Here is a 14,785-nt window from a genome sequence, read left to right as displayed (position 1 = left end):
GGCTGGGTTTCCCCAGCCACTCTGGGTGGCTGCCAACAAAAGATTAAAAAATACTCTTTTTTTTGTTTTTTTTATTCAAAATTAAAACAAGACATATTATCCAAAAACATATCATCCTTGTTTCCCCCCATTTTTCCTCCCCCCCCCCCGTCTTACCTCAGTTCCAGTCTTTGGTTTCTCTGAGACTGCTGTTTTCTGCATGTTACAAAGTTGTAACTAATAATAATAATAATAATAATAATAATAATAATAATAATATAATAAAAAAATACATTAAAACATCAGTCATTCAAAACTTCCCTGAACAGGGCTGCCTCCATCTATAAGGACTTAAGGGCAGCCTTGCTCAAAGATTTAATTCTCCCAGCTGACAGGGTACTTGATTCACTTTCCTCCATTTTATTTATTTATTTATTTATTTATTTATACATACATACATACCTTGCCTTTTCCCCCTGACAGGGACTCAAGGCAGCTTATGAATAAAATAAGAGGAGCTAAAAACATAGAGATAGAATAAAAATCATTTTAAAAAACCCCAATTAAACATTAATGCAATTAAAACTCTGTGTTTAATATACAAATACTGTAATATGCACATATAAAATATATGGAAGTAGCATTGCAAGGGGTTGGACTAGATGGCCCTTGGGGTCCCTTTCCAATTCTACAATTCTTTGATTCTATGAAAATACAATTGCAAGAAATAATAATGCTAATGCTAATGCTAATTTTAATATTTATATTCTGCCCCTCTGACTGGGTTGCCCCAGCCACTCTGGGCAGCTCCCAACAAAATATTAAAAACACGCTGAAACTCTTAAAAAACTTTCCTGAACAGGGGATGCCTTCAGGTGTCTTCTAAAAGCCACCTGAAAAACAGCACAGCACCAGCGCTTTCACTCAAACCAGTCCATTCCCAAAGGCCTCTTGGAATAAAAGAGTTTTCACCTGCCGGCGGAAGAAAAAGGAGGAGGGAGCCGGTCTGACTTCTCTTGGAGGAGCCACCACCGAGAAGGCCGTATCCTGCATCCCCACCAAGGGGACCTGAGAAGGTGCGGGGGCTGAGAGAAGGGCCTCCCGCAAAGATCTCCAAACCCGGGCAAGGTTCCTATGTGGGAATAGGGTCTTTCAGGCAGCTTCGACCTAAGCGGTGTAGGACTTTGTAGGAGCGTAAAAAGTTACCGTAAATCCTTCAGGAGAGCAATTTTTTATTTGAGAGAATGCATACTTCTTTTAACTGTGCAATGCTTTCTTTTTGTTGTTGTTGTTGTTGTTGTTGTTGTTGTTGTTGTATCTTTGGCCACATGGATTAATTAATTAATTAGTAATAAATAATTGGTGCAACACTGCAGGGTGGGGAGGCTGGCTGGCTGGATGTAGGCAAATTTAACACAGGTGCCACTTAGAAGCAGTTTTGACGTGCGCTGGGGAAAGTTGTCCTACCGGCTACCAGTGCCAGGATTGCATGCAACTCGAGTCCAGTGTGAACCTTGTGATTCCTTGTATGGCAGGGGGTTGGGCTAGATGACCGTTGGGGGTCCCCTTCCACCCCCACCCCCCCAGTTCTGTGATTCTATGAATCGCCATCTGCGGTGGGGAAGTGTCTTCTTCCCCTTCTTCTGATTTGTCTCTGAGATTCTCTTTATTTATTGATTGTGTTTCTATCCCACCTTTTCCTACAAGGAGCTCAAGGTAGTAAAACGTGGGTTTTCTCCCCACAACAACCCTGTGAGGTGGGTTAGACTGGAAGGCAGGGACAGTGGCCCACGGTCGCCCAGTGACTCGGCTTAATTTATTTATTCTATGTTTCATAAAGCTTATACACGGATTGACATTTTTAAAAACATAACAAAAAACCAGTTTAAAAAAGGTAAAACAGTAAAATCAAGAAACAACCACACACTGAAGTGTACGAAAGACAAAATGCTGAAACAAATTATTCATGGCCGAGTGCGATTTGAACCCTGGTCTCTACCAGGTCAAGAGTCCAGCGCTCTGACCACTATGCGGCACTACCTCTCTTTAGGTGTGCAAGGAAAACTTGTGAGCAAGATCCCTTGCGCATTCACCTGCACAAATCGCCTTCTCACAGGTGCCGAATGTGTGAACGCTTGCATGTGTTTGTGGCCGCTGGATGTTGTGTTAGGAAGTGTCTTGCATGTGACAACCCTTTAGATATATGATAGACACCTTCGGATCCCTGCAGGGGAGGAGACTGAGAGGAGATAGACATCTGAAGGGCTGTCACATGGAATTTGGGATCACGCTTGTTTCTTGCTGCTCCGGAGGACGGGACCTGAACCGAGGGATTAAAATGTCCAGAAAGGAGATTCTGATGGAACATTAGTAAAAACTGTAAGAGCCGTTCAAGAGTGGGACAGACTATCTTGGAAGCGTGGAGGTTTTTAAGCAGAGATTGGGGGACTGTCTGCCGTGGATACTTTAGCTGTGATTTCTGCATTGCGGGGGGCTGGACTAGATGCACCTCAGAGGTCCCTTCCAACTCTAGAATTCCACATGTCTATAACACAACGCGGGTGGCGCTGTGGGTTAAACCACAGAGCCTAGGGCTTGCCGATCAGAAGGTTGGCGGTTCAAATCCCTGCAATGGGGTGAGCTCCCGTTGCTCGGTCCCTGCTCCTGCCAACCTAGCAGTTCGAAAGCATGTCAAAGTGCAAGTAGATAAATAGGTACTGCTCCGGCGGGAAGGTAAACGGTGTTTCCGTGCGCTGCTCTGGCTTGCCAGAAGCGGCTTAGTCCTGCTGGCCACATGACCTGGAAGCTGTACACCAGCTCCCTTGGCCAGTAAAGCCAAGCTCCCTTGGCCAGATGAGCGCCGCAACCCCAGAGTCGGCCATGACTGGACCTAATGGTCAGGGGTCCCTTTACCTTTATAACACGAAGCAAGTTGGGGTTTCTGGTGTTAAACTGCTGCAGGGAAGAAAAAGTGTGTCAGGTGTTCAAACGTGGTGCAGAGCAGAAGGGTGCAAGGGACAAGGGTTCAGGACCCACAGAAGTGGGTGCCCACGTATGCTGGCATAGTAAAGTGTAAAAATGGGGGGAAATGGACACCTTGCAACAGGTTGAAATTAAAACGTGTTAACCCTAACCCTAACCCAATGACAATACAGTGGCAAAAAAAAAAAGAAAAAAAAAGATGAGCTATGCAGAATTGGCTAAATTGACATACAAACTGCGTGATAAGGACAATTGTGACTTCAAGGAAGAATGGGAACTTTTTACAAATTACTTAAAATGACAACAAAACGATCTGGACTCCTTGGCAGGTTTTGACTAAACACCCACAAATTTATTAGTTGAACGCGTGATAGATAAGGCAAGGATATGTACGATTTTATAACATGCAGAGAACAATATGTGCAAAGAAACCAGAGAGGGGAGCTGAGGGAAGTCCTGGGGGGGGGAAGGGGGGGGAAATAATGTATTTGATTATTTGACTGATAATCTGTTATGTTGAAATTGTTTAATAAAAATATTTTTAAAAGGGGAGAAAAAGAAATTAAAACGTGCCCATGACCCCCCCCCCAAGACCCAGAGGAACCCTTCATTTCACATTGCTAGCCATTCTCCTGCTTAGATTGAAACTTGGGCCCGGATCCTGCTTTCAGGTACCCCATTAGGGGCATGCGGTGAGCCACCGTGAGAGCAGGACGCCGGATTAGGTGGGCTGCTGGCCTGATCATCAGCCGGGCTGTTCTTAAGGAGCTTCTAGGTCCAGAGGCAGTCTACCTGGACCTGCCACTTCTTGAGGTTGTTTGGCCACTGCGAGACCAGGACGCTGGGCAGGATGGGCCCTGACCCAGCAGCCAGGCTCTTCCCCACATTCTCAGCTGCGTGCTCCCTACGCAAGCAAGACGCTTGTTTCCTCTTTCCTTCCAGGCGAGGCTGTGTGGCCAAGCATCCGCCCAGCTAGGTGTGAGGCTCTTGGAGCAGCAGTAGCAGCAGCAGCAGCCTCCTTGTTATGTAATAGCTAGCCCTCCCTGTTTCAGTGCAGGAGGAGCAGGGCAGAGCAGCTGCTTCTAATCTGCATCCCGCTCCCGCTTTTGGTTTTCTGCCGCCTGGCCCTTCCTTCCTCGTGTCCTCGAGCACATGGCAAGGCAAGAGGCGGAGGAGGAGGCAGACACATTGCGGGCCGTGTGCCCCGCCGCCCCCTCCCTCCCTCGCTGGCTCTGGCAAGGTGGAACTTTGCACAGGCGCACATTCTCATGCATAGAGTGCTCCTGCCAAAACCAGGTTGCTGTGGCTCATCCTGGAGAGCAGGCAAAGGGAGTCGAGGCGGCAGCTAAATGCCTCGTGGGCCTCCTCAAGAGTCACCATGTTGTGGAGTTGGAAGGGACCACGAGGCTCATCTCCTCGAACCTGAAAGTCAGGAATATTTTGCCCAACCCACAGCCCTGAGAATGCGGCAGCTAGACTGGTGACTGGGAGCGGCCGCCGAGACCATATAACACTGGTCTTGAAAGACCTACACTGGCTCCCAGTATGTTTCTGAAGCACAATGAATCTGGTATGCAGGATGAGACCCTACCTACCCGCAGAACGTCTTGCCAGAGTGGTGCATGCTTTGGTTATCTCCCACTTGGACTACTGCAATGTGCTCTAGTGGGGTTACCTTTGAAGGTGATCCGGAAACTGCAATTAAACCAGAATGCAGCAGTTAGACTGGTGACTGAAAGTGGCCACCGAGACCACATAACACCAGTCTTGAAAGACCTACACTGGCTCCCAGTACGTTTCTGAGCACAATTCAAAGTGTTAGTGCTGACCTTTAAAGCCCTAAACGGCCTCAACCCAGCATACCTGAAGGAGTGTCTCCACCCCCATCGTTCTGCCCGGACACTGAGGTCCAGCTCCGAGGGCCTTCTGGCGGTTCCCTCGCTGTGAGAAGCCAAGTTACAGGGAACCAGGCAGAGGGCCTTCTCGGTGGTGGCGCCCGCCCTGTGGAACGCCCTCCTACCAGATGTCAAAGAGAAAAACAACTACCAGACTTTTAGAAGACATCTGAAGGCAGCCCTGTTTAGGGAAGCTTTTAATGTTTGATGCACTCCTGTATTTTAATATTGTGTTGAAAGCCGCCCAGAGTGGCTGGGCCGCCGGATGGGCGGGGTATTAATAATAATAATAATAATAATAATAATAATAATTAGGAGTCTCATGCTCTACCAATTAAGCGAGCCATGATTATTTACTTGCCATTTGCATGGTTCTTTCCCCCCTTTCCCTTTGTTGTTGTTTAGTCGTTTAGTCATGTCCGACTCTTCGTGACCCCATCCCTTTAAACCACCACAAAAGAGACAGCCCTGCGAGGCAGGCCAGGCCGAGAGCAAGTGACAATCCTGGTGAGATTATGGCCAAGTCTGAACCCTGGTCTCTACTCCCGCCATCCTAGCCACTATGCCATGCTGCTTCCATTTAGCCCTGGAGGTCACAGGGCACCACCTCCCTGCCTCTCAGGCCAGCCTACCTCGCAGGACAGGACTGTTGTGAGCATAAAGATTGTGGTGTTTACAGGATGGAGAACAAAGTTCAGTGCATTGAGCTCCTTGGAGGAAAGAATAATGAGTAAATGCTAAGCCTGTTTGTCCAGTGTAGTCCTGACGCTTATCTGAATTCTCCCCCCCTCCTAGTTTCAGCCTGTTCTGGCCTGTCTGCAGGCAAGGGGAACAATGAACTCCCCCCCCCTTTCGCCTCCTGCCACACTTTTTTTTTTTTAATGATATTTTATTCAATTTTACAAAAAAAAAAGACAACAAACATCGACATTTAAACAACAAAGACAGGCGATCAAAAAAGAATCAAAACAACAGAAGATAGAAAAAATATTACAGACCTAAGAAAACTTTAAAAAACATTTAACATAAAAACAAATAAAAAAGAGCTCTTTTCAAATACATATCCTTCATAACCTTATTTTCCTGACTTCCACCCGCCTTCCTTTCTTGTATTCCACTTTAAAATTAATTTAGCAAGTTCATTCTTATTAATTTTATCCTTTAAACATTCCTTCACATATTATATTGTTCTGATTTTCATCCAATATCTATCCCTTCTTTCATACTCTTATTTATCTTATTCACTAGAACCCCTTCGTTTCATTTCAATGTCCTCAACATTCAAAAATTTTACAATGTTTTTGTAGGTAATTTTTAAACTTCTTCCAATCCTCTTCCACCTGCTCTTCTCCTTGATCTCGTATTCTGCCGGTCATTTCTGCCATCTCCTGCCCCACTTTCTTGGCAGCAGCAGAAGCCACTATCGATTTCTCTCTCTGACCTCTTTCTCCCAAAACAGCAGAGAAGGAAGTGAAGAAGCCTGTTTCTGGAAGGCCTTTCCGTGACAGCTTGCTCCTCCGTACAAAATGAAACCTGTCAGTAGGGGGGAAATTGTGGGGAGCCAAAGGCATCCAGCACGGTCACTTCCCCCATCGTGCAAATCTTCTGCGTGCAAAGGGGTTGGGCTGGATGACCCCTGGGTTCCCTCCTGACGACACCGTTCTGTGATTCGAGGAGTGTTTGGTCCTGGAAGCACATGCATGCTCCCAGCTTTTAAGTGCCAAGCACTGCATTGACCTCCACCACCACCTCCTCGCAAAGTTAAACTATGGAACTCCCTCCCACAGGAGGCAGCCGTGGCTACCAGTCTTGTTGTTGTTTAGTCGTTTAGTCGTGTCCGACTCTTCATGACCCCATGGACCAGAGCACACCAGGCACTCCTGTCTTCCACTGCCTCCTGCAGTTTGGTCAAACTCATGCTGGTAGCTTTGAGAACACTGTCCCACCATCTCGTCCTCTGTCGTCCCCTTCTCCTTGGGCCCTCCATCTTTCCCAACATCAGGGTCTTTTCCAGGGAGTCTTCTCTTCTCCTGAGGTGGCCAAAGTCTTGGAGCCTCAGCTTCAGGATCTGTCCTTCCAGTGAGCACTCAGGGCTGATTTCCTTCAGAATGGAGAGGTTGGATCTTCTTGCAGTCCATGGGACTCTCAAGAGTCTCCTCCAGCACCAGAATTCAAAAGCATCCATTCTTCGGCGATCAGTCTTCTTTATGGTCCAGCTCTCACTTCCAGACATCACTACTGGGAAAACCAGAGCTTTTACTATACAGACCTTTGTTGGCAAGGTGATGTCTCTGCTTTTTAAGATGCTGTCTAGGTTTGTCTAGGCTACCAGTCTAGATGACTTTAAAAGAGGATTGGACAAATTCATGGAGGAGGAGAGGGCTATCGATGGCTATTAGCTAGGGTGGCTCTGCTCTGCCGTCATGGTCAGAGGCAGCAATGCTTCTTAAGACCAATTGCTGGAAACCACAGAAGGGGAGAGTTATTTTTGTGCTCAGATCCTGCCTGCTGGCTTCCCATAATGGCCACTGTGAGAACAGGATGCTGGACTAGATGGGCCCCCTTTGGCCTGATCCAGCATCCGAGCTCTTCTTAAGTTTTCCAACTTACAGTGGTACCTCTGGATGCGAACGGGATCCGTTCCAGAGCCCCATTCGCATCCTGAGTAGAGCGTAACCCGTGTCTGTGTGTGCGTGAGTCACGATCTGCCGCTACTGCGCATGCGCGTGACGTCATTTTGAGCATCTGTGCATGCGCAAGCGGTGAAACCCAGAAGTAACGCGCTCCATTACTTCTGGGTCAACACGGAGCGTAACCTGAAAATGCTCAACCTGAAGCACATTTATCTCGAGGTATGAATGTGGCTGGTGGTTTCCCCACGGTTAGTGAACCTGCAGATCCCTAAAGCATGGGTAGGCATGCCCAGCCCAGTCGCCTTTTAAATCCGGCCCAGGGACAGTCCAGGAATCAGCGTGTTTTTGCATGAGTAGAATGTGTCCTTTTATTTAAAATGCATCTCTGGGTTGTTTGTGGGGCATAGGAATTCGTTCATCCCCCCCCCAAAAAAAACAAAATATAGTCTGGCCCCCCACAAGGTCCGATGGACAGTGGACTGGCCCCCTGCTGAAAAGGTTTGCTGACAAACAAGATGAATTTGCACTTGGGCAAAAAAAATCAGAGGCACAAATACAAGATGGGTGACACCTGGCTTGAGAGCAGTACATGTGAAAAGGATCTAGGAGTCTTGGTTGACCACAAACTTGACATGAGCCAACAGTGTGACGCGGCAGCTAAAAAAGCCAATGCAATTCTGGGCTGCATCAATAGGAGTATAGCATCTAGATCAAGGGAAGTAATAGTGCCACTGTATTCTGCTCTGGTCAGACCTCACCTGGAGTACTGTGTCCAGTTCTGGGCACCACAGTTCAAGAAGGACACTGACAAACTGGAACGGGTCCAGAGGAGGGCAACCAAAATGGTCAAAGGCCTGGAAACGATGCCTTATGAGGAACAGCTAAGGGGGCTGGGCATATTTAGCCTGGAGAAGAGGAGGTTAAGGGGTGATATGATAGCCATGTTCAAATATATAAAAGGATGTCACATAGAGGAGGGAGAAAGGTTGTTTTCTGCTGCTCCAGAGAAGCGGACACGGAACAATGGTTCCAAACTACAAGAAAGAAGATTCCACCTAAACATTAGGAAGAACTTCCTGACAGTAAGAGCTGTTTGACAGTGGAATTTGCTGCCAAGGAGTGTGGTGGAGTCTCCTTCTTTGGAGGTCTTTAAGCAGAGGCTTGACAACCATATGTCAGGAGTGCTCTGATGGTGTTTCCTGCTTGGCAGGGGGTTGGACTCGATGGCTCTTGTGCTCTCTTCCAACTCTAGGATTCTATGATTCTATGACCGCTGCCTTAAAGACTCCCTCGAGAGGTTGTGGCCTCTACTTGGAGGTTTCTAAGCAGAGGTTGGGTGGTCCTCTGTCAGGCATTCATGGCAGGGCTTGGACTGGATGACCTTCGGGGTCCCTTCCACCTCGACAGTTCTAACTTCTCCTTTTCCACTAACACCCTGCTTTTGTTTCTCTGCCCCTCAGGAACCCAGGAGAGTCTCAGCCATGCCTTCGGACAAGACCTCTCCGCTTCTGCACCCTTCTAAGCCTGGAAAGGAGAAGACCGCCTTGCCTGGGTCCCTGAAGGCAGGCAGCCCCGACTCGGAGGGCCACACGGAGCAGTCCAAACCCACGATGACGAGAGGCTCTGGCAGGAGGCCTCGCCCCCCTGCGAGCGAAGGGGAGAAGGACTCTGGATTTTCAGGTACAGACCCTCCCAGTGGCTGCCCCCTTGCTGTCAGGCTGAGAGCCGGACCGTGGGGCTGGCAGTCTGAGCAGAAAAGGAGGCCCCTTTCCCCACTTGCTGCTGTAGCTCTGGGATTCGAGAGGCGGCCTTGTCTAGCTCCTTGCAGCCCAGAGGCAGAGAGACTGGCTACTCAAGCATGGCAGCATCTTCCTTGGACGACATTTTTTATTTACAGCGGTGCCCCGCAAGACGGAAAACCCACTAGACGAAAGGGTTTTCCGTTTTGGAGGTTCTTCGCAAAACAAATTTCCCTATGGGCTTGCTTCGCAAGACGAAAATGTCTTGCGAGTTCCTGCGGGTTTTTTTTCCTCCCCCCCCTTTCTAAGCCGCTTATCTGCTTATCCGCTAAGCCACTAAGCCGCTAAAAGCCGCTAATAGCGCTAATAGCGCTAATCCACTAAGCCGTCAATGGGCTTGCTTTGCAAGACGAAAAAACCGCTAGACGAAGAGACTCACAGAACGGATTAATTTCGTCTTGCGAGGCACCACTGTATTTTATTTATATATTTTTTACACCGCTTGAGAGTGAAAATACAGGGTTGTAAAGACTGTAGAGAGAATAATTGGGTGCACTCTTCCCACCTTGGATCAAATCTATGCTTCCAGGTGCCATAAGAAAGCTGCAGAGATAGCGCATGATAGTGCGCATCCTGGAAATTATCTCTTTTAGCTTCTGCCTTCTAGAAGAAGGTACAGGGTTATAAAGACCAGGACCAGCTGCCTGAGAAACAGTTTCTACGCAAATGCAGTTCTGGTTCTAAACGCAGCATAAGGAGTCTCTATAGTGTATTGTATTTTAAATTGGGGTTTCAGAGTTTTTAGGGGTTTTTGAATGTTTTATGTAGATTTCCAATTTCATTGTTCTGTATGGGACAATGACAATAAAGATTATCGTATATTGTATATCGTACAAACAAACCTTAAAGCGGTTTACAAGAAAAGATAAAGCAGTATACTTGTCACCAAGAAAAAGAAACAGCAACAACAATTTAAAACTTTTCAAAATGTTAAAATATCGGTAAAAACAGGTTGGAACTCTCATCTGGTTAGGCTTGCCCAAGTGAGAAGGTTTGTAGCAGGTGCCGAAAAGTGCACCATGAAGGTACCTGCATGTTATCATGAGGCAGGGAGTTCCAAAGCTGCATTTGTATGTGGCTCCCACCAGCACATCTCAGCCTGAGCACGTGCGGAAAGGGGGCGGCCAGAGACAGGCGCCTTAATAAATGTCATCATCTTGGAAAGATGGTTTGGTTGCTCGATGGCCTGCTTCTCAGGAGAGGAAGCTGAATAATTTAAGAGGGGATTGCTAGTTCATGTTAATATCAGCTAATATTTACTTGAGAAGGGGGTGAAGGATTTCCCTGTCATCCTGCAACACCGACCTGAGAAGGTGCCGCTGTCGAGAAAAAGAGAAAGCTAGCAACTTCAGAGATTGATTTGCTGCAATTATGGGTGCTATTCGTGGGTCTCCTGTGTTGCGCTCTTTAGTTGTCTGACCAACGTTTTGCATAAACTACAGAAGTGCAGCTACAACTGGTCTCAGAGGTTGGTGTAACGATATTCGTAGGGATAACCTCTGCTCACAAGAGAGTTTCATACTGAAGACGCTCCTAAATTGGCAGTCTCCTTAGGTCAGAGCAATCCCACCTAGGTAAATGGCGATGAGGATGTGAACTGTCTTATATTTGGCATTCCGGTCTGTCGACTCCCTTTACAGTAGTACCTCGGGTTAAGTACTTAATTTGTTCCGGAGGTCCGTTCTTAACCTGAAACTGTTCTTAACCTGAAGCACCACTTTAGCTAATGGGGCCTCCTGCTGCTGCCGCGCCGCCGGAGCACGATTTCTGGTCTCATCCTGAAGCAAAGTTCTTAACCTGAAGCACTATTTCTGGGTTAGCGGAGTCTGTAACCTGAAGCGCATGTAACCTGAAGCGTATGTAACCTGAGGTACCACTGTATAATGTAGCACTGGATTTTATTTTATTTATTTCTTATATTTACATCGCATCTTCCGCACCGAGGAGCCCAAGGTGTTGCACATAGTTCCCCATTCAGTCCCCACAACAACAACCCTGCGAGGTGGGTTAGGCTAAGAGGCAGTGATGGCCCAAGGCTTCATGGCTGAGTGGAGATTCAAACTCTGGTCTCTCAGGTTATAGTCCGGCACTCTATCCACTGCACCACACTGGTTCTCAGATACGTTTCTGCCTGGTTTAGATCGGAGGAGAGGCACCCGTCTAATCTCTGAAAAAGCCGTCCTCTGTTCTCCCTCCTTGGGGGTTAAGGCAGGTGCTTCATCAGGCAGGGGTCAGGGGGTCCTGGGTGAGGGAATGAGGAAGGGCTGCTGCTGAGGGTTTAATGATTCTCCTGCTTTTCCCTTCCTGACTGCCTTAACCCCTCCTCTCCCCCATCCCTCTTTGGCAGACGAGAGCTCGGAGCACCTGAGCGGCGTGGAGCAGACGGACGCAGAGGACCAGCCTGCCTACCCATTGCGCCAGGGGGGCGCGTTGCAGCGGGCGGCGCAGAAAGGGCACGGGGGGCTTGCGGGCGGCGCCTTCCCCAGCCTCACCCCCGTTTACATTGTCAAAAACGTTATCCTCAAACAGGTAGCCCCTTTTCGCTCCCAGGCGCGACCCACTCATCGCCGTGGTCCGCTTTGCAAAGTACAGGAGGGAAGGTCCCTGCCCCGAGGGGTGTGCAAGTTACGGGAGCCCCCAGTGGATTATGGGGAGGGGCGGAGTTTCATCCACCCGGTGGCCTTTTTTCCTGACTTTTCGTTCTCTGCTCTTCCTTCTCGCAGCCCCACGCAGCGTCCCCCGCCACCCAGCTCTTAGCCTGGAACAGCCAGCACCCTCTCAGCAGCAGCACCCAGGGCTCTCCCACCCATGTTCTCTTGATCCAGCCGCCATCGGGACCCTTGAAGCCGTTGCTTCCTGGCCAGAAGTCTCCCACCAAGGAGGCTGCCTACCTCCCCATCCTCAGCACCTACCCCAAAATCGCTCCTCACCCAGGCTGTGACCCACAGGCCAAGGGCATGGGAGGGTCCACCCCAGCAGGAGGGGCCAGCAAGAACAAACGCTTCTGCCTGGAGGAGGCTTGGGTGTCGTCTTCCGAAGCTGCCACCCCGAAAGGCAGCAGGGAGAAGCAGCGCAAGGATGCGCCCACCGCTTCCCCCGGCCAGCTCCTCGGCCCAGGGGTGCTTTCCCAGAACACGGTGTCGTCCTCCACGGGACTGGACTCGGCTGAGGGCAGGATGATCTCCAGAGCCTCCAAAAAGCTGGGCTGCAGCAGCTCAGGCAAGCAGCGCCGCTTCCACAACACGGTGGAGGTCCTGCGGAAGTCAGGCCTGCTGGGCATCACCTTGAGGACCAAGGAGCTGATCCGGCAGAACAACAACACCCAGTGGGAGCTGGCCGAGCTGCGAGAGCATGCCCAGCTCCTGTGTGAAGCCGTCCAGAGCAATGACTTCCGCGCCTGGGCCCGCCTCCAGGAGGCCATGGACCGCTCTGCCAGCTACTGGGCCAAAAAGGGGGCCAGATCCTCTTACGCACGCGCGTGGCAGCAGAGGCCGGCAGCCGAGCCCACAGGCCCCACCACAGAGACCGCCGGGGAGCCCCTGCCCAGCTCGCCCATGAGCCTGTCGCCCACACCGGACACTTCAGAGCACGTGGCACTGCCTTAGCTCCTCTTCCATCATGCCCTGGGCTGAAGGGTGTTGCTCCGGAAGAAAACCTCTTCACAAGAATTTGTGTCTTGGCCACCGAACCCTCAGCTACCCCAGCCTCTGGCTGAGGCCAGTGTGGAAGGCCAGATTAGGCCCCTCCTGACTGGATTGCTGACCTTTCAGTGGGTTTCTTGGCTGTTGAAGCCTGCTGTGTGCTTGTGGAGGGTTCCTGGGATAATCTTTGGGCTCCGATAAAATAATCTCAGCATGGGGAATTGGGTTGGGCTGGGCTCTGCTGGCTCAGTTTAGGATTGAAATAGCAGAGGAATTGTGTTCTTAGAGGCCGACAGGGCAAGGCCTTGGGCAGCCGGCACAGAAAGGTGCAGCTGCTTTTGTATCGATTCATCCCATTTGCTCTCAGCTGGGATTTCGGAGCAGCAAATGTTTTAATATTTGAAACAGCCAGCCCTGAGAGGAAGATGGAGAGAGCAATGTGGCCAAGGCCTGTCTAGGGAAGTGTTGTATTTTAACTCATGCCTCTCTGGGAAGGAGCGCTCAAAGTTGCTCCTGGGCTACAAAAGGAGTCTGTTTCCGTCTTGACAGAATAGCCTCCGCTCACCCATTTTCTGGTTTTGGGGGAAGCGATTCAATGATGCTCAGACTGAAGGGTCTAGCGAGCGACATTCTGCCCCGTTAGGAGTTCTGCCTCACTAAAAGCTTGTTTTGCTCCGCTGCCAACAGAAGACGGTCCAATAATAATAAAGAAATGATGATGGTGATGATGATAATAATAATAATCTGGTGTGTTATTAACTGTAAAAGGTCACCCCGCCTCTTTCCATTGCTGTTTGTGGTGAGAAAGAGTTTGCCCCTTTGGGGGCTTTCCTCTAGGTCAGGACCCTTGGAAGCCTGGCAGTCTCTCTAGTGAAATGGGACGGCAGGAGGGTAAGACGCTCGATTTCTTCCCTCTCCCTTTGTCAGTGGATGTTGCAAAGAAAACAAATGGGGGCTAGCTTTCCATTTCTGTCTTCACCTTCATTTGTTTGATGCCTAATGTGATTGAAATCGAATGCAAATACAGTGGTGCCCCGCAAGACGAACGCCTCGCAAGACGGAAAACCCGCTAGACGAAAGGGTTTTTCGTTTTGAAGGCACTTCGCAAAACGAATTTCCCTATGGGCTTGCTTCGCAAGACGAAAATGTCTTGCGAGTTCCTGCGGGGTTTTTTTTCCCCTCCCCCCCCCCTTTTCCTAAGCCCTAAGCCGCTTATCAGCTGATCCGCTAAAAGCCGCTAAACCGCTAATAGCGCTAATCCGCTAAGCTGTCAATGGGCTTGCTTCGCAAGACGAAAAAACCGCTATACGAAGAGCCTCACGGAACGGATTAATTTCGTCTTGCGAGGCACCACTGTAGTGTGTTGTGGATTTCTTCAGCCACTACACCAGTCAGCTTCATTTTGGTCCGAGGAAAAAGATGACTGCGTGATCAGTGCTGGATGCCTGATTTAGCAAGAAGATACCGGATCCAGTTTGCATTTAAAGGCGAACCTACACAATTCACAATTTCCAGAAACAACATGTGGAAACTACGATTTTATGGCATCATAAAACCTTTTAAATGTTTGCAGTGTGGAAAGAGCTTCATTCTGAGTAGTCACCTCTCTAGACATAAAGTAACTCACACAAAGAACAAACCTTACAAATGTTTGGTGTACAGTGGAACCACGTGTTATGGAAGGGATCTGTTCTGGAGGCCCGTCCCGTAACATGGAACTGACGCAAGCCGATGTGCTGCCTCTGTGCATGCGCATGGTGCAATTCAGTGCTTCTGCACATGCGCAAGCAGCGAAACCTGGAAGTAACCCGCTCCGGTACTTCTGGGTTGCCGCGGGACGCAACACAAAAACACGT

General features: G+C 49.3%; 1 protein-coding gene across 6 annotated transcripts in view; it reads left to right on the top strand.

The window, feature by feature from the left end:
• CIPC (CLOCK interacting pacemaker) overlaps positions 1 to 13,654 on the top strand; it is a 30,720-nt gene extending 17,066 nt beyond the window's left edge. For 5 of the 6 annotated variants that reach the window (XM_081869284.1, XM_081869285.1, XM_081869280.1 and 2 more), the window contains 3 exons: positions 8,950 to 9,169; positions 11,636 to 11,817; positions 12,012 to 13,654. In XM_081869284.1, coding sequence (XP_081725410.1) covers positions 8,971 to 9,169; positions 11,636 to 11,817; positions 12,012 to 12,893 — 1,263 coding nt within the window. In that variant the 5' untranslated portion in view covers positions 8,950 to 8,970 and the 3' untranslated portion in view covers positions 12,894 to 13,654. Of the gene's footprint in view, positions 1 to 3,963; positions 4,442 to 8,949; positions 9,170 to 11,635; positions 11,818 to 12,011 lie in introns of those variants that run through there. The other variant, XM_081869283.1, reaches the window with a different exon arrangement.
• The last annotated feature ends 1,131 nt before the right edge of the window (positions 13,655 to 14,785 follow it).

Source organism: Podarcis erhardii (genome assembly GCF_964252035.2).
Source record: "Podarcis erhardii genome assembly, chromosome: 7".
In the NCBI taxonomy this organism is placed as follows: domain Eukaryota; kingdom Metazoa; phylum Chordata; class Lepidosauria; order Squamata; family Lacertidae; genus Podarcis; species Podarcis erhardii.
Note: the sequence above shows the minus strand (reverse complement) of the source record. Positions and strands in the feature narration are given on the sequence as shown.